General features: G+C 44.6%; 1 protein-coding gene across 4 annotated transcripts in view; it reads right to left on the reverse strand.

The window, feature by feature from the left end:
* Window positions 1-698: 698 nt before the first annotated feature.
* RNF185 (ring finger protein 185) overlaps window positions 699-23,087 on the reverse strand; it is a 35,972-nt gene continuing 13,583 nt past the window's right edge. For 3 of the 4 annotated variants that reach the window (XM_036074560.2, XM_036074562.2, XM_078060757.1), the window contains exons 2-8: window positions 16,379-16,429; window positions 14,112-14,331; window positions 11,246-11,264; window positions 9,421-9,533; window positions 7,951-8,005; window positions 5,154-5,271; window positions 699-3,194 (exon numbers count right to left, since the gene is read on the reverse strand). In XM_036074560.2, coding sequence (XP_035930453.1) covers window positions 3,097-3,194; window positions 5,154-5,271; window positions 7,951-8,005; window positions 9,421-9,533; window positions 11,246-11,264; window positions 14,112-14,287 — 579 coding nt within the window. In that variant the 5' untranslated portion in view covers window positions 14,288-14,331; window positions 16,379-16,429 and the 3' untranslated portion in view covers window positions 699-3,096. The remainder of the gene's footprint in view (window positions 3,195-5,153; window positions 5,272-7,950; window positions 8,006-9,420; window positions 9,534-11,245; window positions 11,265-14,111; window positions 14,332-16,378; window positions 16,430-23,087) is intronic. The other variant, XM_036074565.2, reaches the window with a different exon arrangement.

Below are 23,087 nucleotides of genomic sequence, written 5' to 3' on the forward strand. Positions count from 1 at the left end.
GTTGATTGTTGGGGTTGGGTCATTGGTACATAGAGGCTTTACTGTCCTATTCTACTTCAGTGTATGTTTTGTTTTCCATTCCTTATTGGGCTCAGTTCTGGGAAATCCCTCACCTTTGCATTTCCTACCAAATCTTGGTCCTATTCAACTTCATAACTCCTAGGTCAAAGTGGAAGAGAGGGAGAAAAGAGACCTTTTCAGAGGGATGACCTGTAGCTCTGGTGTGCTGGGGAGCCTGAGGCTGGGCAAGGTTTGTAACCTCACTATCTTCTATCTCATATTGTGCTACTGAGGAACCTCAAGGAACTGCACAGCCCCTGCTCCAGGTAGAGGGCTTGGCCGGGGGCCCACCTGCCCGACTGCAGAACATGTGAAGAGATGCAGACACTGAATAACCTGTCATTGTCCTCAAGGTTCTGACTGTCCACAAGCTAAGCTCCATCTTGGTTGCCTGCAAGCTTAGGGACTCCATACACTTTGTCAGGACCAGGGCTGTCAGATGGGTCACACCTTGGGCAGGGCTGTGTATGAAGCGCTTCTCATCTCTAACTATCAATGGCTGCCTGAAGCCTTTGCTCCTCAATGTGACATTCCCATGTATGCAGAGGTGTTTCCCAGAGGCCAGACCAGTGTGACTACTCCCCGACCCATTCATGCCCTGCCCAACCCCCTTACACAGACAAGTCCACAGCTCACAGTAATGTAAAACCATTTGTTTAATTCTAAATCAAATCACTTTCACAACAGTGAAAATTAGTGACTGGTCAAGGTGTGCCACTGTACATGGTGTCATTTTCTGACTGTGGGTGGGACCTGGTCCTAATCCACAAAGGTGGCAGGAGTGGGTGGAGGCCAAGAACATAGACAACACACAAAAGAAAGGAAAACTGCCTTGGCAGAGGGGCAAGGTGGTGAACCTGCAGAAGGGTGGTGGGAAGGGGGTTTCCTGTTGGGGCTGGGCCAGCAGTCCCAAGTTGGCTCTCCTGCCCCAGCTCCTAGTAGAGGGTGAGTGGGGACCTAGAAGGTTCAAAATCAAAGGGCACATGACCAGCCTGGCTCTGCTTACAGGGTCCTGGGATGCTCTTGCTGGTGGAGTTCTCTTGGGCTTACTACTTTGTTAGAGAGTCCAAGTGATTTGTCTTCCTATCCCACAACCCTTTTTTAACCTTTCTTCTGGAAACCCATTTCTGTTGGGCCCATCTAACTGTCCTCTCTCTCACCACTAGGTGGGGCTACTACACTGAGCGATCCCACCAATTCACCTATGCTGAGAATTCAGACAGCCCCCCCCCCCCTCCCCAACTCTGGGGACTTCCAGGAGGTGATAAAAAGAGCACTCTTGAGTGGGTGTCCCAAGAATGTTTAAAATCCATCAGGGACCCGTAAAGCTGGTGGCTTAGTCCTACCAAATGGATTTGGCAAACAAAACCACCTATTCAATACTTACATTTTGTCTGATTAAACACTGAACTCTGGCACTGACAGGCACAGAGGGGAAGGGGTGGGGCCTGTGGAGAGGAGAGGAGGAAGACTTCCCTCATCTTCCTCAAAGTCTTGGTTTCCACATGCTATGCAGAGCCACATCTGGAAAAAAGCACTAGGTGGGGCTTTCTACCACTTGTTGGCTATGGCTGGGGGTGAGCCAGGAGCAGTGCGGACTGGTAGTGACAGAGAGGCCCCCAGAGGAAGTCCATCTCCTTCGATCCCTGGAATCTGCTGGAAGGGGCTGGATTTCTAGGAAGAGGCCTGACCAGCACAGTGAGAACCATTCCACAAGTGAACTGTCCTGCTGCCTGGAATCACTCCCTTAATCAGATTCTGAGGAAAAAGTTTGTGAAGTGGAAACACAAGTCAAGGGCTTAGGAAGATGATTTCCCCTGGAAATTTCCTGGGGAAGACCACACCATATCACCATGATGAGGGTCTCTAGGCCCTGCTGCCTGGCTTTAAAAATCATCAAGAGTTGCTTGCTCTGCAGTTTCATGCTTCTCTCTGGTTTTAGCATAGATGTAAGTTTTCAGGGGTATCCACTCAAGCCATACCAAAACCAGGGTCACATGTGGGTCTCCCCACTCCTGCCTCTTCATAAAGGACAATTTGGCTTCTGGGGAAGATGGTCTTCAACATGCAACTGAGCTGACATGACAAGGCGGCCAGTTTCCATTGTGTGGGTCTGAGAGAATGCACCCAGAGCTTTTGTAGCCTTGGGGACAGGGCTGCTTGTTCAGTTGTTCCTGCATCAGAGCTCCAAATCCCACCAGAGCCCCACTGGCAGGTCTTTCCTAATGAGTAGTAGTCAGTTCCAGCTTCAGCAGTAGTCTCCACTATGCGTCCTCTGGCAGATGCGCCTATATTTGGGGAGGAAAGATGATGGGAAATCTGTGACTGAAGCCACATGTCTCTGGGGATAATCTACTCCAGGAAACCAGGAGGTCATTCAAGCCACTCTCTGGAGCCAAAGAGACTGAGCACGTCCCAGAGCCAATAAAAGATCTTTGGATCTCTGGTGAATTCATGAAGTGACTCCAGCTTTAGCTGCTGCAATTATGATCTTTATAGGACAGCAATTTCTTGCATTTCTGCTGAGGAGGAGGAGGAGATAGGGCAGAGCAGCACTGGGATACAGAGCGGGGAACCTCTCTATATGAGGAGTCCACTGATTTTGGAGGCCACTCACCAAGGGGTATTTAAAGAGATGAAAAAAAGTTTCTATTTGGTTCATCCCTTTGTTTTTATAATATTAAACGCAGGTGAAATTGTACTGACAGTTTCTCTCTTCCTGCCTCTTTCTTGTGCAGAGTCAGGACTTGCTGAGCTGGCTGGAACAGGATTTCATGGTGTAACTCATGAGAGATGACTCAATGCCAAGGACTGAGTAGTTATAAGCAGGGTGTTTACAGCAGTGGCCATACTCCAAAGTCCTTGACAACTGGTCTTGAGTCCTTAAGCTCTGATGGAGAAGCAAAACTCCTTGATGTGTTACTGACCCCACCGATTCCAGGGATCAGGATTAGCCAGGAAGCCAAACATCAAGAGTGGGTGTGGCATGTCACCAATCCAGAGGCCCTGCCATGGATATAGGCTGGGAGCCCAGCACTAGGCAATCAGGAGCCAGAACATGATCACTAGGGCCACAAACAGGAAGAGGCGTGACAGGAACTGCTCATCCACGTACTGGGGTGTTCCAGGGACAGCTGGAGAGACAGGAGGGAGAAGAGAGGGTGTCAGAACACTGCAGCTGTGCACACTGCTGCCCATTTGGGCCAGAAGTCAAGAGCATTAGTCTTCATCTCTTTACATCAGAACTCTGCACGCTAAAAAGATTTCCAAACCCCAAATAACATTAGGCAAAACAAAACTGAAATTATGAAGATATGCGGAATAATATAACAATGAGGACAAGGTCTCCAGTTCATCCTAAGACAGTTTGGTCTGCAGGTGTAAATTAAATAGGAAACTCTCTTAGAGGAAATAATAAAAGAAAAGCTGTTGTTAAGCATCTTCTGTGTGCTAAGAGTTTTGTACATACATTACGGCTTGGGTGGGTATTAGTATTCCCATTTTGTGTAAGAAGAAATTGAAGTACAGGTATGAGGTGACCTGCCCCAAATCAAAAGGTTCACGCGTTAGTGGCAGAGCCCCACAGTCATGCTCTCAGCCTCTCTGCATGCTCCCTTGTGAGTCATGGAGTCTCTAGATTCTGGCACTTTGAGCTGGGGGATGGGGGGCATGCAGAGAGCCCCACATACAGTGCCTTCCTTTTCCAGAGGACAGAAGTAGAGCCCAGACAAGCAAAGTGACTTGTCTCATCCATCACACAGCAAGCTAGGGGCAGAGCTAGGCTTCCACTCGTCCCTGCTTTGAGAAAAGCTACTATGTAGAGCTCCCTGTCCAGACCTGGGGGGAAGGAGAGTAAGAAATCTATATCCAGGATGGGCAAATTTTATCAAATATGGCAAAGGAAAACTGTGATTGTGGCAGGGGGAAAAAGTGATCCAGAGTCCAGCCTGGCTGTAGAACTCTTTACCTAAGGAACCCAGGGTGAGCCCTGAAGCAAGAAGGGAAGCAAGCTGCCAAGTGGGTTCTTGCTGCCGCCATACTGTCCTGTCCCTCCTTCGGGGCAGAGCACACCCCGCCCTGTGGGTCTCCTTCCTTTGAGAAAATGCATAAACGAAGGGGAAACCTTTGAGGTGGAGGAGGTAAGGAAGGGCATTCCAAGATCTCTTGGGGCTGTACTATTCCCCAGGTGGGTGCTCTGATGATTCATGCAGGCGGTCAGTCAACAAAGACTTACTGATTGCCTGCAATGTGCCAAGCATCAGGGTAGGGGCTGAGGAAAACTGGGATGACCCAGGAGTAGGTTTCTGTCCCTAAGAGCATAAACTCCTGGCCAGGAACCACACACTGCTCCCTTATGTACCACACACTGTGCCCAGCACTCATTGGACCATGAGGTTCCAATGAGTGCAAGCAGAGCTCAAATGACCTTAGCACCTCTGCAGACTCCATGGTAAGGATCTTGGCCCAGGTGTCAGATTGGGATAAAGTACAGGGCACCCACCTTGCTGCCCTGATCTACATGGAATGCAGCTGGCCCCTTAAGCTGGCTGGAGAGAGAAAGGTAGTGGCAGGTAACAGACCTAGAAAGGGAGAAAGGGTTCCCAAAGGGGTGGGGCTTGGAACCAGCCCCACATGTATCCTGAGGGAAGCTGGACAGAGATGCCAGAGAATAGAAAGGCCCTGAATCCTGGTGGGTTGCCTCTCTCCTCTCTGCCCCTAAATGGTACATGCACAGGATTAGGCTTTTCTTCAGCTAGGTATCCTGGATATCATTTTATTCTTTTTCATTTTATAGGCACAGAGTAGGTCTTGGAAACATACTGAGCATTTTCTAATTTGTAAAACGGAGCTAAATGCACACCCATCCCACAGGCTTGTGGTGAGGATCCCCTGCATTTGTGATGACAAGCACTTTGAACATGCGTAATATTTAGTAAGTGGGCAATATACATTATCATGACTACCAGTAATCTGAAAAGAATTCACATTTTTGAAAAGGCTGATTGACCAAGCAGTGACAGTTATCTGTAACCTGCATACTAATAAATTCCAAGGAGCCTTCAAACAGAATTACCAAGGAAGTAGGGTCTTACCTGGAGGAGGCCGCCCATCATTTATGTTAAATGCTGTGGCAAATATCCCAAAAGGAAATGCCCCAATTCCAAAAGACATCTGGAAGCCACCATCCCCAAATCCAAATCCTTGAAATCCCTGTGTGGAAGAAATGCAGTTCAGAAGAACAAGCATGTTTCTCCTGCACCTGTCAAACATGTCACCTGCAGGTGGCACCTGCCTCTCCTCCCTACCCTCTGCCACCTGTTTCTAAAGGGGAACATTTTTTCCTCCCATTTAGACTGCAAGGCCTGGTGGCCCCTCTGCCCTTCTGGCCTGCAAGGGGTTCCAGCTAAGGAGTTGTGAATGCCAGAAAGGACTGGTTCTGGCCCAAGTAAAACAATCTGCTGATGCAAGTCAGGCTTCTTAGAGCACCAGGTTTTTCCCCAGAATTCCACCCTACATGCTTTTCTACATGCTTTGTAACAGCAAAATTGGCAACCACCCCCACACCTAATTACAAGGGAACACTGGAACAAGCTGCACATTATGGGTAATAGCAAAAAAGTGGAACCCTAATTAACCAACAATTGAGGTCATGATCAAAATCTTGATAAACACTCTCTAAAGACCATCATGCTGACTATGCAGCAACACAGAAAAACTCCTGTGACCAAGCTACCAGACAAAACTGAACACTATGTTCACAAGTACATGCCAACATGCAGGTATGGAAACAAGATATAAACAGATAAGTATTTTCCCTCAAAGTTTTAATATTTCTACAAAGAATTTAAAAAACATAAAACACTAATTTTTTTCTGATTATTTTTGTATACATACTTGTTATAAGAAACTTACACATTAGAGGAATAATTGACACAGAAAGTCAGAGGTCTCCTTATTCACCATTTCATGGCCATGCTCTCCCCAATAACCACTATCAGCAGTTTGGTGTATCATCCCCATAACATGTTCTGTACTGTGTCATCTTTCATATGAAAAGACTTAGCAGGAACTGTAACACTGTGATTAAGTAACCCATTTTCTATCTTGACCAAAGTTGCACAGAGTAGAAGGGTAGAGTTTAGATTAGAAACTAGGTCAATATGATCTGAAAACACATGCTCTTAATTATTGTGCACATCTTACAAAATTTTTCTCTCCTCCCCCACATCCCTAGGTAGATCTTTAGAACAAATGATTAAAAAATAAGAAGAAAATGTATTGGGTCAACTGCTCTCCACAAAGAGCTGATTGGCCTTCATTTGTGAGTCTTTTGCAAGTGATGGAAGCAGCTGTTCCCTATCCCATATCAAGCAGCCTGGCATCCAGCTCCAAAGGTCTTGCTAGGCGGCACTATCTAGAAAGCCCAACAGCAGATATAACAAGAGGAAAAGGCTACAGAGAAGAAAAACCACCAGTTTTCCATCTTCTCAGTGCAGAGATGCCTCCTACTCAAACCCAGCATGGTTGAATTTGAGGGCTCCTGGGACCGAGGCTGTCTTACCCAGGAAGGTGCAACTGTTTCATCAGGAACTACCACTTCATTGAGTGCAATCCCAAGGATGGACCCTCTGGACTCCCTTTTAGCAACCTCTACACAATTCCACAAGTCCTCACATTTGCTGGGTTTATGTTCCTGGGGCAATGTAGGCAAAAAGCATCACTGGGGGCTGCAGGCACTTGTATATGCTAGAGCTACACACAAGAGTCATTAAGGCCAGGGCCTCTGGCTTCCTGAGGTTAGGAGCCGATGCTCTCTGTTGAGAAACAGAGCCTGAGAAAGTTAAAGTGATGTCACCTGGTAGTCAAGGGGGGAGAGTTTAGATTAAAAACTAGGTCAATATGATCCAAAAACCCATGCTCTTAATTCTTGTGGGGAAATGAAAAACTCTTGTGACCAAATTATCAGATAAAACTGAACACTATGGTCACAAGTATGCTCAGGACAATATGTAGAGATGTGGACAAGAAACAGACAGGTATTTCCCCTCAAAATTTTTAATATTTTACTCTGGAGAAATGAAAATATACTCATTTGGGGATTCTGGTAGTGTGGATAAATATTTCGCTTTTACAATTTCTTCAGTATTTTAACAAGAAAATTTTAACACTAACATCTGATTTAAATGAGCAAATTTTTTGACCTAGTGATTTTTCCTAAGAATTTATCCTAGTAAAATAACCATGAACCTGCTCAAAAATGTATCTATAAGTTCACCAGGGTATTTTTTAAATAAAAAAAAGAAAAGGACACAGTTAAATGTCCAACAAAGGATCAAATAATGTTAAGCTCATACAACTGAACACTAAACAGCCTTTAAATAAAATATTACTGGCATATAAAATCTCAAGATATGTCATTAAAAGTCTCCCTCTCTCTGATATAAACTTCATAAGGGCAGGAATCTTTGCTATGTTCACTGATCTATCACCAGTGCCTAGAATAATGCCCAGCATACCGAAAGCAAATATAGAATGAATGAAATTTTAAAAAAGAGCTACAAAACAGGAGCCAAGTACTGTAAAAAATAAACAAAAATATATGTATACACAATACATCTATAAAATACATGCACATAAATAGATCTATAAAATTTATATATGTGTGTATATATAATTATAGAACAATATGAAAGAAAATAGACCAAAATATTTCCAGTAGTTATCTCTGGATGGTGTGATTATAAGTGATTTTTTTCCCCCTCTTTTCCTTTGTGTATTTCACAATTTTTCCTTTACTTTCATAATCAGGGAGAAAAAGTGTAGGGCCAAGATGGAAACTTTTAAAGCCATCAGCTCATTTCTAGAAGCTTCTCCTAGGATGTTCCTCACCCCTCTGTTCTCTGGCTCTGGCCTCTGTCCTTGAGGACGGGGAGGGGTCTTCTCTCTGAAACAGAAACACCGTAAAATAAATAATTATAAAATGCTTTCAGCTATTCCGAGTGTGATGGGAGCTCTTCACCAACAGGGTCAGGCCCACCTTGCCCAGCACACGAAGTTACACCAAATTAAACCAAATCTTAACCTTCATTCTACTTGCAACTATATAGAAAAACAGGGAGAAAAATCTGCTTATTCTAAGATGTTCATCATGTTGCACTACAGCCTACTCCTCTCACAGGAGCCTGGCCCAGACTGGTTATGAATGCTAGCCAGACACCCTCCCTGGACCTGTGTAATATGGGGGTCACCAATGTTAAAAATCCCAAATCCGAACTGAAACAGGAATGGCCTGTCAGGATAGAGGGCTGAGATTCAGGATCTCTCTGATCTGCCCCTATTAACTTCAGCTTTACCTCCCACTATCCCTTGGTAAGTACTCTACACTTTGCTTTTTGCCTCTGGGTCTTAGCCCCTTCTATCACTCATCCCCAAAATACTGGACTGAGGGCTTGTTAGCCATTACACACTGGCAGGACACTACCAATACTAAGACTGTGATGGACCCTACTCTTGAGGTGTTTATTCTTTAAAGGGGCTACAACCAATCACAATACAGCATGGGAAGGGACTTCTTGAATAGCGGTATCAACTACATAGGGTGGAAGCAAGGGTGAGAGCAACTAATGTGGGGAAGAAGGGCCACTTCAAGGAGGAGGTAACTACAGGGCTGCTCATTAAAGATGGACAGAAATTAGTGGAGGAGGAGGGTGTGGAGTAGGACTGCGGAGGGCAGAAGAGGCAGGGGGAAAACAAATACAAAGGCTCATGAATGTGAAAGGGTAAGTTCCTTTAAGAGAAGTCCAGTATGTATGGATACAAGGTATGCTGGGGTGGGGTCAGAGAAGGTATGAAACACTGCTGGGAGAGTCTAGGGGTGTGTGAGCGTGTGCATGTGTGTGACCAGACTATGAAGGGCTCTCAGAACCTGTGTTTGTAGAATGACAGACCCATCCACACCTCAAACTCCACAAAGCCTCCCAGACCTCCTGTCCCCTCCTCCCTCTGTACTTTATATATCACTGCTACAGCAACTCCCCTCCGTGCAGAGTCTCCTGCTAGACATCCTGCTTCCCAAGCTGCTCCTTCATAGCACTTTGTGTACTTACAATTGTGGTATCTTGTGCACTGCCTAGCACATTGCCTGCTCCCTGGCAGACACTCAGTGGATATACGTATTACAGACTGGTGAAGAGCAACTTGGCTTCCCTCCCTTCCTGACCGACTCCCATCTGGATCCCAATTGCCTCAAAAATGAGGGTCTATAAGCACTAAGTAAAAGGTGGAGTGAGAAGGTGCTGAATGGAAGTGAATTCATGTCCAAAGGGAGGAGTGAGTGTGAGAGGTGCCCCAAGGCCTCACCTGGGGTCCTGCTGCCCAGTGCTGCCCCTGCCATAGAGCGGGATGACCTTATCTCGGCTGATGCCGGCTTTGCAAACTGGACACACTTGTCTGTTAGGTCTGGTCTCCAGCCACTGCAAACAGGAGAGAAAAATGCGTGAATGGTTCAAGCCCACAACAGAGCAGTCATAGCCAGCAGAACAACATGGACCAGAGGCCTCAAATTGGAAACACCAGCACCAGCAGGGAACACTTCAAGGAACCCAACTCTCTGATTCCTGTTCCTGGCACTCAATAAATATTTACTAGTGGTGAAATCAAAATTCCTTTTAAACAACTCATAATTAAACAGGACTCCTCATGCTTCATTACTTCTAGGGGCTCCCTGCAACACAGCAGGAAGGAACTGCAAGCCTGGAGCTATGTCAAGGGGTCTGACAGACCCAGCCTCAGTTTAGGTTGTGGGTGCTGGTATAATGAACTTTAAATCTCTGCCTTCCCCAACAGATCAACTGTATTACCCTGACAGCCAAATTTTGCTTTCGGTGACTTCTCATTTTTACAGCGTTTCCTCAACAACTTTGTATCCCAGACATCAGCATCTGGACATAACCTCACCATTTTATGGTGATCTACTATGTGCTAAAAGATAGGTTTTGCTTATTACCTAAATTTGCTTAGTGTTTTTTATGTACTTTCATTGATTTTCGCATTCAACTGTTTCTTTTGATATTAAAAACACCAGAATTCTGTTTTGGGCTTCCCAAGCTCTTTCACTGGTTAAAAACATTCTGCTTAACTTCCTCTAAAATAAAATAAAAATGATAAAAACATGTTATCTGCAGTCTCTTAGAATAATTTAATTCATATATATTTTCTCAACATTTATCTTAGAACATAAATTGCATCTTTAGACCAAATAATATAAAGTTTATTATATAAATGTGAATCTAGGATTTCAGGGCCAAGGAGAAAGCAGCATTTAATGATTTTATATCCCACTTCCTTTATCCTACTGTTGAAAGCTTCAAAACTTAAGTTATGTGCTCTTTAAAAATTTCCAGCAGATAAATTTATAAATTTACTAGGTTCTGCTAGAGTCAGAATGAACAGCCCTTAACGTAGTGGGAACCCCTCTCTTATTTCCCTTGCTTCTTTCTCCCACCTAGATTCTGAGGCTCTAGATCTCTGGAACTTCTGTCCTCCCCCTACATTCCTAAGCCACCTACTAGTGTGGGGCTCTTTTGCTAACAACCGTGGAGACAGTCAGCTCACAGTGATTATTCACAGCCAGTTGTGGATGCCAGGCCCCGCTGTCTCACTAAGCACGTGCCTGGGTCTTGGTGAATACTTAACTGACTGGTTTTCATAATAATCTAAAGCTGGGAAAACAGACTTTTGCCCTCTCACAAAAGCGCTCTGTTGAGACCAAAAAAACCTCTCCCTTCCTAACATTTTCAAGACCTTTATGGGTAGGGGGAATAGTTGATATGCTAGGAGGTTCTTTTTGTAAAGGCAGAATCTCAAAAGTAAAAACTTAACATACTATCAAATCCTATTCTACAGATGGGAAACTGTGAGCCAGAGAGGTGGTGGCCTGTTAAGGCCACAAAGACCATCAGTAACAGAGTGAGGACCATCCCAGGTACTACATGGATCCCTTATTTTCAGCAAGTACCTGTCAGTGGGCAGGTGTATAAAGACAGTTGGGGGGGAGGGTGGTAAAACAAGCAAATGAGCCCACAAACAGGGGAGATTGCAGCTTCTGACAGTAGTCTCCTGAGACTAGGGGTGTCTTGTGCAACCATAGCTGATGAAAGACAAAGTAAAATGAAATGCATCTTACCTGATGTAAACACGGCCAACTGTCAGAGTCCCCAGGGCAACCAGTCATCAAGGAGAAAGAGAATGGGGGTAAAGGAAGAAAAATACTTTCATTAGCAGAACACCGAGGGTGGGAGCAGAAAAATGGGAACATAGGGTGGAACTCTGGAGCCCTGCAACCCCACTGAGTGTCTGCGGGGAATCACTAGTATCAGAAATTAGAGAAGACTGGGCTAAAATCACAGGAAAAATTAGGCAATAGAGACAAGACCCCAGTCTCTACCCCTGGGATCTTACTTGTAAAGGACCCCCAGGTCCCAGACCCAGCTTCTCTACAAGTCAACCTTTGAGGGATTGTGGCCTCTGAAGGAATCCAATATAGGCTAAAGACCTTCTGTGCAGAAAAATTCATGGGGGCATTCTCATACACACATGCACACACACATACACATACTATTTCAGACTCCATTTCAGTGGGTTCATAACCTCCTAAGGCTCACAAGGTGTGACTCTATATCTGGTTTAAGAAAAATCTTCAGGCTGTCCTCAACTTTGAGTGCTCTGCTGGCAGGAAGTAGTTTAAAAGGTCAAGTTTAGTATAAAAAAACATCTTTAAGTAATGAAAAGAATGGAGATGCTGCTCGGCAGAAAGGGCTACCTTCACAGCTTAACGAAGTTGTACTACAATGAATTGCTGCTCAGTCCCTCATTTTTCAAATGAGGAAACCAAACTCAGAAACAAGAAACAACTAGCCTGTGGTACCAGGACTAAAAAGTAAGTCTCCTGACTTCCAGTTTATTGTCCCTTCTTTCTATCACCCAGCATTGGGTGCAAAAAATGACATTTACAGAATTGAAGGAAAAGTTACTCTAACTCTAAATTTTTCACTTTTACTCTCTTGATTTATTCATCCAACTGACAGATATCCACTGCACACCTCCTGTGTGCCAGGACAGTGGAAAATGTGGACATGGTTTCTGTCCCTCATAAAACAAGACTCCTCTAGCTGAGTAAAATTTGTTGGACTCAGAGGCTAATCCCTTTCTCAGTTCCTGAACCACAGTTTAGCCCCAGCATCCAGACATGCAAACTCCCTGGATGTAACAGACACACCTGACATTTGACTCCTACATTAACCTTGCCATGTCATTCCAAACTGAGCCCAACATACCCCAAATCACAGATCTCCACTGGTAACCTCCCTTGAAGGCTGTGGGGGGGAGAAGTGGAGGTGACTTCCTTTAGGAGAAAGTTCAAAATTATAACAAAGATGGTGATCACTTCAATTTATTAAGCAACTACTGTGTGCCAGGCCATGGTTGACTAGCTTTTCATTTGTTAATGTCACTGGAGGGTCATATTAACCTATGACGAAGTGTAATTATCTCCCTTGTACAGATGAGGAAACTCAGGTACAGAGAAGCTTGCAGATTTGCCCAGGGACAAACCACTCTGATAGGAAGCATCTGTTTCATTTTATAGTCTGTGTTTTTATTAATGGTACCTTGATTTATTCTTAATTTTGTCACTTGTTTCAGGTCCTGGTTTTATAATGCCCCAGAGAATCTCCAATTTCTAGAAAACAACAGTTTCTGCGTACAACTTAATGATTAGGGCAAGAGCTGCCAGAACAAAATCTGCCCGACCAGGGACGCCTGGGTGGCTCAGTCGGTTTAGCCTCTGCCTTCGGCTCAGGTCATGATCCCAGAGTCCTGGGATCGAGTCCCACATCGGGCTCCTTGCTCAGCAAGGAGCCTGCTTCTCCCTCTGCCTGCCTCTGTCTCTCTCTCTCTCTGATAAATACATAAAATCTTAAAAAAATATATTTAAAAAAAAAAAAACTGCCCAAACAAAATCTGCCCCATCCTATTTATTCAATAAATTTATCTCTTTATCTTAAACTCCCTTAAATACTACTTAAATGACCCCTTCTTCACACTAGTTCCCTGCTCAAAAATATTCCACAGATTTATGTCCTACTCAATCAAATCTGGGTTTGATAATCTGGCCCAACCCTCTCTTAACCAGTCTTGTTCCCTAACACTTCCCAGCCCCCCATCCAGGGCGCTATCTGAGGTTCACAGCAGTCTCAGGGTCTCAGTCTCATATCCAAGAGCGCATATGTCTATCCCTAGAAAATGCCTGCCTTGTGGGGCACATATTCTTTGCCTTATCTGCCATTCTTACCCCTCCACTTAGCCCAATTCACCCTTCAAGGTCCAGCTCAAAATCAAGGGAGAATAAAATCTCAACATTTACCCAGAACCTCAGATCCAGGAGGGACTTCTATAATGATGGAGGCCAGAATGAAACTAACCCTGCCACTTCATTTTGATATACATAAAACAGAGCAACAATTATTAGGATCATTGCTAACACACAGTATTCCGTGTGTGCTATGTGCTCTTCTAAGCTTTTTATGTATTTTGAGTCATTTGATTGCTCACATACAACCCTGTAAAATGAGACAGAGTGTGTGTAAGCACCTTGCCCAAGGTGATCCAGTAGGGAGGTGGCAGAGTCAGGATTCAGAACAGGAAGTCTGGCTCCACTGTCCTTGCTCAACAGTGTACCACAGTATAACCACTGTACACACGGCCTCTTCGTTCAGCACAGCAAGTGGTACATAGCAACTGCTCACTAACTGGTGAGTATTTTCACTTTAGAGGTGGAGGTACAGAGTCCAGAGTGGGGACAGGATTTGCCCAAGGCCACTCAGCTCATCAGCAGTAGAACTGGGACAAGAACGCAGGGCTCCTGCTTCTTGGACCTGATTGTATCATGAGACCCAAAGTGGGTGGGAAACCTCCTGTTCCAAAGCTGCCCGGGCCACAGGCTTTCTAAACTTGGCAGTGTGTCTTCTGGGGGTGGTGGCAGGGGTACTGACCAGAAGAGGTGGCCACACAGGCTGATGACGGCGTCCTTGGCTGTGTCCAGACAGATGTTGCACTCGAAGGTGCTGTCCTGCCCTCCACTCTCGCCAGCACCATTGCTGCTACCGCTGGGCCCCCCTGCACTGGAGTTCTCTGGGGATGCAGAGGCCGAGGGCCCCTTGCTCGCCATCCTTGGCTGTCAGACTCTGACTGAAGATTCTCCCCAGGAAAATCCTGAAAGGCAGAGAGCCCTTGATTGCCCATTTCTGCAGCCCACTCTCCCCAGCTTCCATGGCAATACCCCCATCTTCTCTCAGCTCCAGAAGTTCACATTATGACTGAACCCCTACACAGACTTTGCAGAGGCTGCAGAGGATGATACTCATGGGGCACTACCCAGAGAACAATGACTCAAAAACTTTCATGAACACAGCCTAGAAAGTACCACACAAAACACACTGCACAAATATAGAACATCCTCCATCCAGATGGCTCTCCAAAGGAACTGAGACCTTTTCTCATATGTCTTTACCTTCTCCCAGGAGAACCAATCTAGGTATATGTGCTCAATAAAACTAAATGTTCACAGGCTGTCCTCTAACTTTGGACTGCCTCTATATTGGCGGGTGAAGCTGCTTAGACCAGAAGGCTTTTGTCACTACTGTACATAGAAAACCAGTATTAGTTACCGTAAGTGAAAAATGACAGAAAAGCTGTTTATCCTCATACCAAAATCTGGCACATTCATATAATGCTTTGGGTAAACCTGATCTGGTCCAATCTCTTCAGGAAACTGAAGCCCAAGACCTGTCCTCTAATTGACTAATGTGGAGCTGAGACCGGGACTCATGACATCCAGTCTGTATTCAAACCACTGTACCACCACAGATCAAGTTGGCCATCAAATGCTGGGAGAAACAGACCGTTGTTCAATATTGCCTCCAAATCAAAGAACCTACCAGGAGCTGAACAAGAAAGAGGACAAGACCAACACCAAGGATACCCAGAAATTCTGGGTGCAGATTAAGAATCTGTGAAGAGCTTGGTCTGGCCACCCCCACCATCTTAGAAATTCCAAGCAGGAGATGCTGGCTGGTTATCATAGCCAGAGAACCAGCAGCTTCGATGCTGGCTTCAGTTGAGCCTACAGCTTGCTAGGTGTTTTGAGAAACTCCCTTCTCCTCTGTGGGCCACAGTTTTCTCATCTGTAAACTAAGGCACTGGACTACATGGTCTCTTAGTTGTCCCCTTCCAGCTCTGAGACTGTGAGGCTCCAGGTCATCTCATCCATTCTTTCAAAGCAGGCGGCCCTACGATAAGTGTGGGACTCACCACTGGAACACCAAAAGACTGCTCTGATTCCAGCTTCCAAAGTTTGAAGACGTTAAGGACCAAAAAGCCAGAAGTCTTCTCAGACCAAGAAGCCTTCCTACACACCACCAACTTAGAACTCTGGACTCACAAGCATCCCTCACCACCACAGCAGCTCAGTGACTTGAGCAGGGAGAGAAGACCGGCTCACTGCCACTTTTTCACTTAGTTACATCATTTTACATAATGTCCCAGAAGGGCAGCTGGCTCCTGGCAGCACCAGTGCCTTACTGGCCTCAGCTCCAAGACATTCCCCCTGACCCAGTGCTTCTTCCTCTCCACATACAACTGTTCTCTTCTTCTTAGGATGGAGCCTGCTTCTGAGGGCCATGTTATGGCCTTCAAATGTCATTCCAGCTCAAGTACCTGACCTATGTGAGTTTCTTTAGAATATGTTTATCTTTTAAAATTAAGGACTGTGTGGGCACCTGGGTGGCTCAGTCAGTTAAGCGTCTGCCTTCAGCTCAGGTCATGATCCCAGGGTCCCTGGATCAAGTCCTGCATCAGGCTCTCTGCTCAGTGGGGAGTCTACTTCTCCTTCTACCTTTCCCCGCTGCTCATAATCTCTCTCACTCTCTCTCAAATAAATAAAATCTTTAACATTAAGGACCGTGTGTACAGAAGTGGAAAGACAATCATAAAGTCAGGTTCACCGATCAATCTTAACGATAGTCTCCTGATGTGATGCAATAGGAAGTACATATCACCAACAATGAAGCACTCTTAAAACATAGACTCTAATCATGTCTCCAAAATAAATTACCCATTTACAGAAAATATGGGGCATAGAAGCACATGTTTAACAACTCCAGGAGGCAATCAGCCAATCCAGAATGTGGGATCTTTTACAGGACAAATAATCCAAGTTCTTAAAAAATAAATAGTCTCTAAATTGAGACTTGAGACATACCAACCACTGAAAGTGTGTAGATCTCACTGGAACCAGGTTCAAACAAACCACCTGTAAAAAGACACTTGTAAGATGACTGTCAAAAATTAGATTTAGCCTAGGTATTAGTTGATATTGAGGAATTATTGTTAATTTTATTGAGTATAATGGTATTGCATAATTTAAAAAATACTCATCTGCTAGAAATACTTATTTTTTAAAAGATTTTATTTGAGAGAGAGAGAGCATGAGCAGAGGGAAGAGGCAGAGGGAGAGGGAGAAGCAGGCTCCCTACTGAGCAGGGCTGGATCCCAGGACCCCAGGATCATGATCTGAGCCAAAGGCAGACACTTAGCCAACTGAGCCACCGGGCGCCCCTAGAAATATATACTTAAATATTTATGAAGGAATGATGCTTGGGATTTGCTTTAAAAACTCCAGGGGGAGAAGTGAAAATGGAGAGAAAAGACTAAGAACAGGGAAGGTGATGGTTGCTGGAGCTGGATGATGAATGAGGGTTTATTCCATTAGCTTATTTTTGTGTGTGCTTGTACATTTCCATAATAAAAGGAATTTTTAAAAAAGGTTAGGTTGCAGAAGAGTATGTGCCTGAACTTATTTGGGTAAAAACAAAATATTTAAAAGAATACACATACACACACACACAAAGAAAATGTCTAGAAGGCACACCTATCAACAATTATTTCTGGGATTAGGGGCTGTGGAACTTCGAATTTTATACTCTTATCCTGTTTTATTTTATGATAAGCAGGTATTACTTTTACAATAACATTTTAAAAAATTGTAAAATGTATGTATAATATTGCATTTGTTACAATAATGAAATATAAATATTAGAAAATGTCTTTTACAATGTGGAAAAACATACCAAACTGTCAATGGTGACTATCTGTATTGGTGGGGACTTAGAGGTAGTGACATATTTTCTAAGTCCTCCCCATTGACAAAACTGACATTTTTACATGTATTAATTTTGAAATCAGACAAAAGAGGAATAGTACATCTTAAAAAAAAAAAAAAAAAACAACTGCCGGGGCGTCTGGGTGGCTCAGTCAGTTAAGCATCTGCCTTCAGCTCAGGTCATGATCCCAGGGTCCTGGAATGGAGCCCCAGGTCTCAACGGGCTCTCTGCTCATCGGGGAGTCTGCTTCTCCCTCTCCCTCTGCTCCTCCCTCTTCTCATGCGCACGCGCACCTGTGCGCACACTCTTCCTCTCAATAAAATCTTAAATAAAATAAAATAAGTAAAAAAACTTCCCAGCGTTCCGGTTTTCCCCAATCCTGAAAAGCTCAGAGTTCAAGTCCTGACTCCACCACTCTGAAGATACCTTGATGGCTACAATCTCTTTTTTCACCTGAAAAGTAAGGGTGTTGTGCCTTCTACAGGACCGCAAAGGTGGCCCTATGAGATAATACAGTGACCCGGAAGGTCCACCAAGGTGAGGGGGCCGCTGCTACTGGGGAGACATACATAGACACCCCTTATCCTGGTTCATTACCCTCTCTACTCTCTGGACCCAACAAGGTTCTGCATGGCTCATACTCCTAAGGGACAGAAGGCTTAAGGGGACAGTCAGCATCAAGGCAGGTGTTAGGGTGGGAACGGTCAGAGTACAGTAACAGAACAGCTCAGTTTGCAGACAGCAGCAGGCTTACAGCAGGTTAGGCACTGGGACAGGCCTGCACATCCCAATTCCAAGCAGACCATGTAACTCTCATTCTAATTCTTGGTAGACTGACCACGTGGTCCCTACTCAGGCTCTAAAGCCTCCTCCTAGTAGGCACTCAAATATTTGCTGAGTGAATGGGTGTGGGCATGTGTGACTGGTTTTGGTCAACAGGCCAGCTGCTCACAAACCTCTCTGCAACACATCCTGGGCCCCAGAACCACGCAGCTATCCCTGGAGCCTTCTCTCCTCACCTTCTCCCTACCCTCATGAACAGGAACCTCACCACACCAAGGCAGCATGGCAGAGATGAGCATCATTCCCTGGGACTGTCTACTGAACACCTGCAGAACAAGAGAATGTGGCTACAGCCTTCTGGGCCCAGCAGGAGTGGGACAATGGTCAGAGGACAGAGGGCCCTGGTTGGCTCAGGAAGTGGACAAAATAAAAGGGAAGCAGGCCCTGAGCATGCCTGAACTGCCATCCTACTAAAACTTTCTCCTGGTCCTGGTAGGGATTATGAACTTCAACCTGACCACATTAGCAGTCTTGTTGTAGCTGGTTCTGAGCCCCTGTCCCTACTCTGACAATTCTTCACTCCTGATCTGAATCTACTTTATGTTTTTTAAGCACATTCACATCTATTACCACTCTGATCCTCACTCCACTTCATAGATGAGGATACAGGCCAGGGAGGTTAGAGGACCTACCCAAGGCCAGGCAATCATACAGCACCAAATTCAGACTTTCCAACACAACACTGGCACTCTTTTCACTCTTACATATTACCCTCTGACATGTAGCTTTACAAAATTAAATACCTGGTCTTTTTTCCCCTCAAGTTTATTGTACAATGCTGTAACTTTTGTGTTCTTTGAAGTGAGTGTGAAGCATGCATTTATGCTTTCAATCAACAGATCTCTAGTACCAACTACATTTAAGGCTTGGGGCTACCAGCTGTGTATGTGGAGAGACGTCTCAAAGAGCATGGCCAAGTTGAGGCTCTGGAATCTGGAATAGGAGCTAAGGAAGACACATGGGTAATTACAAGAATTCTTAACAAGGGGCTCCATCAAACTTGCCTGTTTTTCCTAAACAAGGCACCCTCCCAGAAATCTGGTTCCTAGACCCCCTCAGTGATTTAAATAGGATTTGGATCTGGACAGTGCCCAAGAATCTGTATTTTCAAATAAATGCCCCTACCTTCCACACCAAGTGATTCTTTGATGAAGTTTTGGAAACTCAGCTCTCAAACAGGGAAGAACTCTACCAAAAGCACAAAGCAGTATGACACAGCACAGAGTTTGGGAGGGACAGTGACCTCAGGGTCTGTCCTTCAGAATGCACAGCCCCCAGCTCCAGTACACAGAGACTACGAAGAGGTCAGATAAACTTGGGGGATGGGGGACAAGTCTGCGGAGATCTCAGACCAGCCGGCACCTGGTCCATCCAAGACAGAGCTGACCATTAAAGAAACAAATTCATACCTAGTTTCAAAAAACATTCCTAAATGAGATGTCCAGGTTGGCACATGTGATGCTGGGACTAAAGCAGATTTGCAGTACTTAATGATCCCTTAGGAATGCAGAGCCTGGAAGCTGAAACCGACCCAACATCCTCACTCCTATTACTTTCCCAGAGCTGGCCTGGTCTACCTCACAGGAACTGAGCAAGGAAGAGAACATAAAAGCTGCATATCCCTTCAAGAAACACTGGGGAACTTGACTTCATGAAGAAATCTCTTTGTAGCATTCTTGTATTCAGATCTCAGGTTCTAGAGAACTGCAGTTTTCAAAATCTGCCTTCTTTCTGCCTTTAAACTCTAAGAATTCCTGGACCAGGGTATGCCGAGGCATCTAAGAATGTTAATCCTAGTGATGACGATTACAAATTTGGGTGATAAATGATTGCCACGATCCCAGAGGATACCCAGCAGAGTTCTTGTTTCTGTGGGCACATGCTTGTTCACATGGAAGCTTTCTGCCAGGAACTGTAGCTTGCCTGAGCCTGTCTGTGCTGTTCATTAGGCTGCTGCTGGACCACATGTAGGCAGAGATGAGAGGTGCATTCTGAAAATGTCTACATCACACTCACAGAAGGCTGGAGTAGGAAAAAATCTAACTAAGTTGATTGGAACTTGGAACACATAGAAACCAAGCTCTAAAATTTTAGAGTCTAAATGTTGTTTAGGTAGGTCTCTAGGTTAGCTCACAGAAGCTTGGCCCTAAAATATAGGACCATGGGCATGAATGACCTTCCACATCCAAAAGGAGAGAGGAAGCCGAGACTAGCCTCTTCTTTGGGGCAGCACTGGTCCTTTTTTACGGCATCCTTTAACCTCCCTATCTGTTCAAGCAATCCCTCTCTTATCTTCAAAGATTTATTTTTTTAAGAATTTTTATTTGAGATAGAGAGAGAAAGCACAAGCTGCAGGGAGGAGCAGAGGGAGAGGGAGAAGCAAGCTACCTGCTGAGCGGGGAGCCCAACCAAGACCCTGAAATCACAACCTGAGCCAAAGGCAGACAGACGCTTAACTGAATGAGCCACCCAGGCATTGCATCTTCAAAAATTTATTAAAGATCTTATTTGTCAAGCATTCAGGATACAGAGATAAAGGGTTTCAGTCTAAAGGGGGACATAGTCAAGTAAACAAGGCAGCCTAGCTTGCTGAGTGCTGACAGAAGTACGTACAGAGTGCATGACTGCAGGGCATGCTGGGGAGACACAGAACACAGGGTACATATGGGTGCGGTAAGGCAGTAAGGGCTAGGACTGAGGCAGGAAGAAAGGCCTTAGAGTCCTTGTGCCCTTCATATTTGAGTGGGGACTCTGGGATCAGCTGTTCCTACTTTTTCACGTTTTCTTCTGGTATTTCTGAATCAAAAGGGTTTTCTTTGTTTTGGTTTAAACTTCAGTGCTTTTCCTTTTTTTTTTTTTTTTTTTTGAGATTTTATTTGTAAGAGAGAGAGAACGAGTTGGGGGGAGAGGTAGAGGGAGAGGGAGAAGTAGACTCCCTGTTGAGCAGGGAGCCCTATGTGGGACTCGATCCCAGGACCCTGGGATCATGACCTGAGCTGAAGGCAGACACTTAACTAACTGAGCCACCCAGGCACCCCTTCAATGCTTTTCTTTAAAGCTTACCAGGTTTCAAAAGAAAAGGTAAAGCAAGATTTGGATGATCACTGGCACATACTTTTAAGGGTCACCCAAGAGCTGCCTTTTATCATCCTTTGTATCACTGTCTTACAATGTTCTTTTAACTTTTTATGGACTTTTGTCCTTAAAAACTAGCATGGCAGGGGCACCTGGGTGGCTCAGTTGGTTAAGTGTCTGCCTTCAGCTCAGGTCATGATCCCAAGGTTCTGGGATGGAGCCCTGAGCTAGGCTCCCTGCTCAGCAGGGAGTCTGCTTCTTCCTCTCCCTCTACCCCACCCCCTACTTGTGCGTGAGAACTCGTGCTCTCTCTCTCAAATAAATAAATAAAATCTTTAAAGAACAAAAGCCAAAAAACAAAACTAGCATAGCAGAGGAATTTGATGGCTTTGGGTTCAAATCTCAGCTCTGCCACTTACTCAGTAACTTTATACATTATTTTCTCTCTGAGCCTTTGTTTTACTCCTATGTGTAAAAGGGGCTATTACCTTCCTCACAGGATAGTTTATAAGAATTAAAGAGATAAAACAATAAGGGACTAGCACAGTGCCAACAGAGTTAAGTGCTTGAAAAATGTTAATCTCACCTTCACTGTCAGGTCTCACAAAGTACACTTAAGGTGTACTACAGAGCTATGTAGTCAGCAGGTACTTCGTTAATCTGCTTAATGAATAAGTCACAACTTCCCTTTCTGAATGACCATCATTCTTTGAAGGCATAGTAAGTGAAACATCAGAACTGTGTATGAGAAAATCCAGAATGGGATACACTTAGTTTGATCCAGGCAAAATCAGATTTTCACCAAAAGTTTTAAAATCAGGAGCCATTTTTAATATTTACTATCACCATGAATAATGTCAGCTAACACTCAGCACCCTTTACATGAATTATCTCATTTAATCTTCATAACCTGCCTTTGCGGTAAACACTACTATGCCATTGTTAGCATCCCCTGCGGTGTCAGATTAAGGCTTAGAGTAGTTGGGTCATTTGACCAGAGCCAGTCAGAGGCAAAGCTTCCCAACTCCCAAGCCAATGTGCTTAACAGACAGCACCTCAGTGATCTGTTTGTGTGTGTTTGTCCTTGGGCCCAGCTTCCAGGTGCCTTACTCAGAACAGGGCCAGGCACCTGAAGAACACCTCATACATGTGCGTGGGTTGATAGATCTGATAGCCAGACTTAGAACTATACAACTCGATATGAGTCAATTTAGCCAACTGAAGTTGTGGAAATCAGTATCCTAAAAGAACAAAATTTCTTCAGGGATGTTTTTCAGAACTGGAAATATCACATAACCGTTTTAGAGTAATTTTTTAAAAAGTAAGTATTGGGCGCCTGGGTGGCTCAGTTGGTTAAGAGACTGCCTTCGGCTCAGGTCATGATCCTGGAGTCCCAGGATCGAGTCCCGCATCGGGCTCCCTGCTCGGCGGGGAGTCTGCTTCTCCCTCTGACCCTCCTGCCTCTCCTGCTCTCTGTCTCTCATTCTCTCTCAAATAAATAAATAAAATCTTTAAAAAAAAAATAAAAAAATAAAAAGTAAGTATTGCTCAAAACTCTGAAACAAATGAAAAAAAAAATTTTTTTTTAAAGATTAGGGATCTGCAACCAGAAAAAGGTTTGGGTTTTCCCAAATTGATACCACCTCTATTAGAGATAACTACTGATACAGAGCATTAACTATTCATTTATCTGTCTATTGCTTACTCTAAGTTAGACACCTCCTAGAGCCACAAGCACAGTGCCTGACACAAAGTAAATGTGCGATAAATGCATGTGAATGAACAATGGGGATCTACTAATTTCAAATTCAAACCAATATAACTGCATAAAATATTGTAATAAAGAAAACATTTTCAGATTGGACAGACCTCAGTTAAGGGGGGGGTGGA

This window comes from Halichoerus grypus, chromosome 13, assembly GCF_964656455.1.
Source record: "Halichoerus grypus chromosome 13, mHalGry1.hap1.1, whole genome shotgun sequence".
In the NCBI taxonomy this organism is placed as follows: Eukaryota; Metazoa; Chordata; class Mammalia; order Carnivora; family Phocidae; genus Halichoerus; species Halichoerus grypus.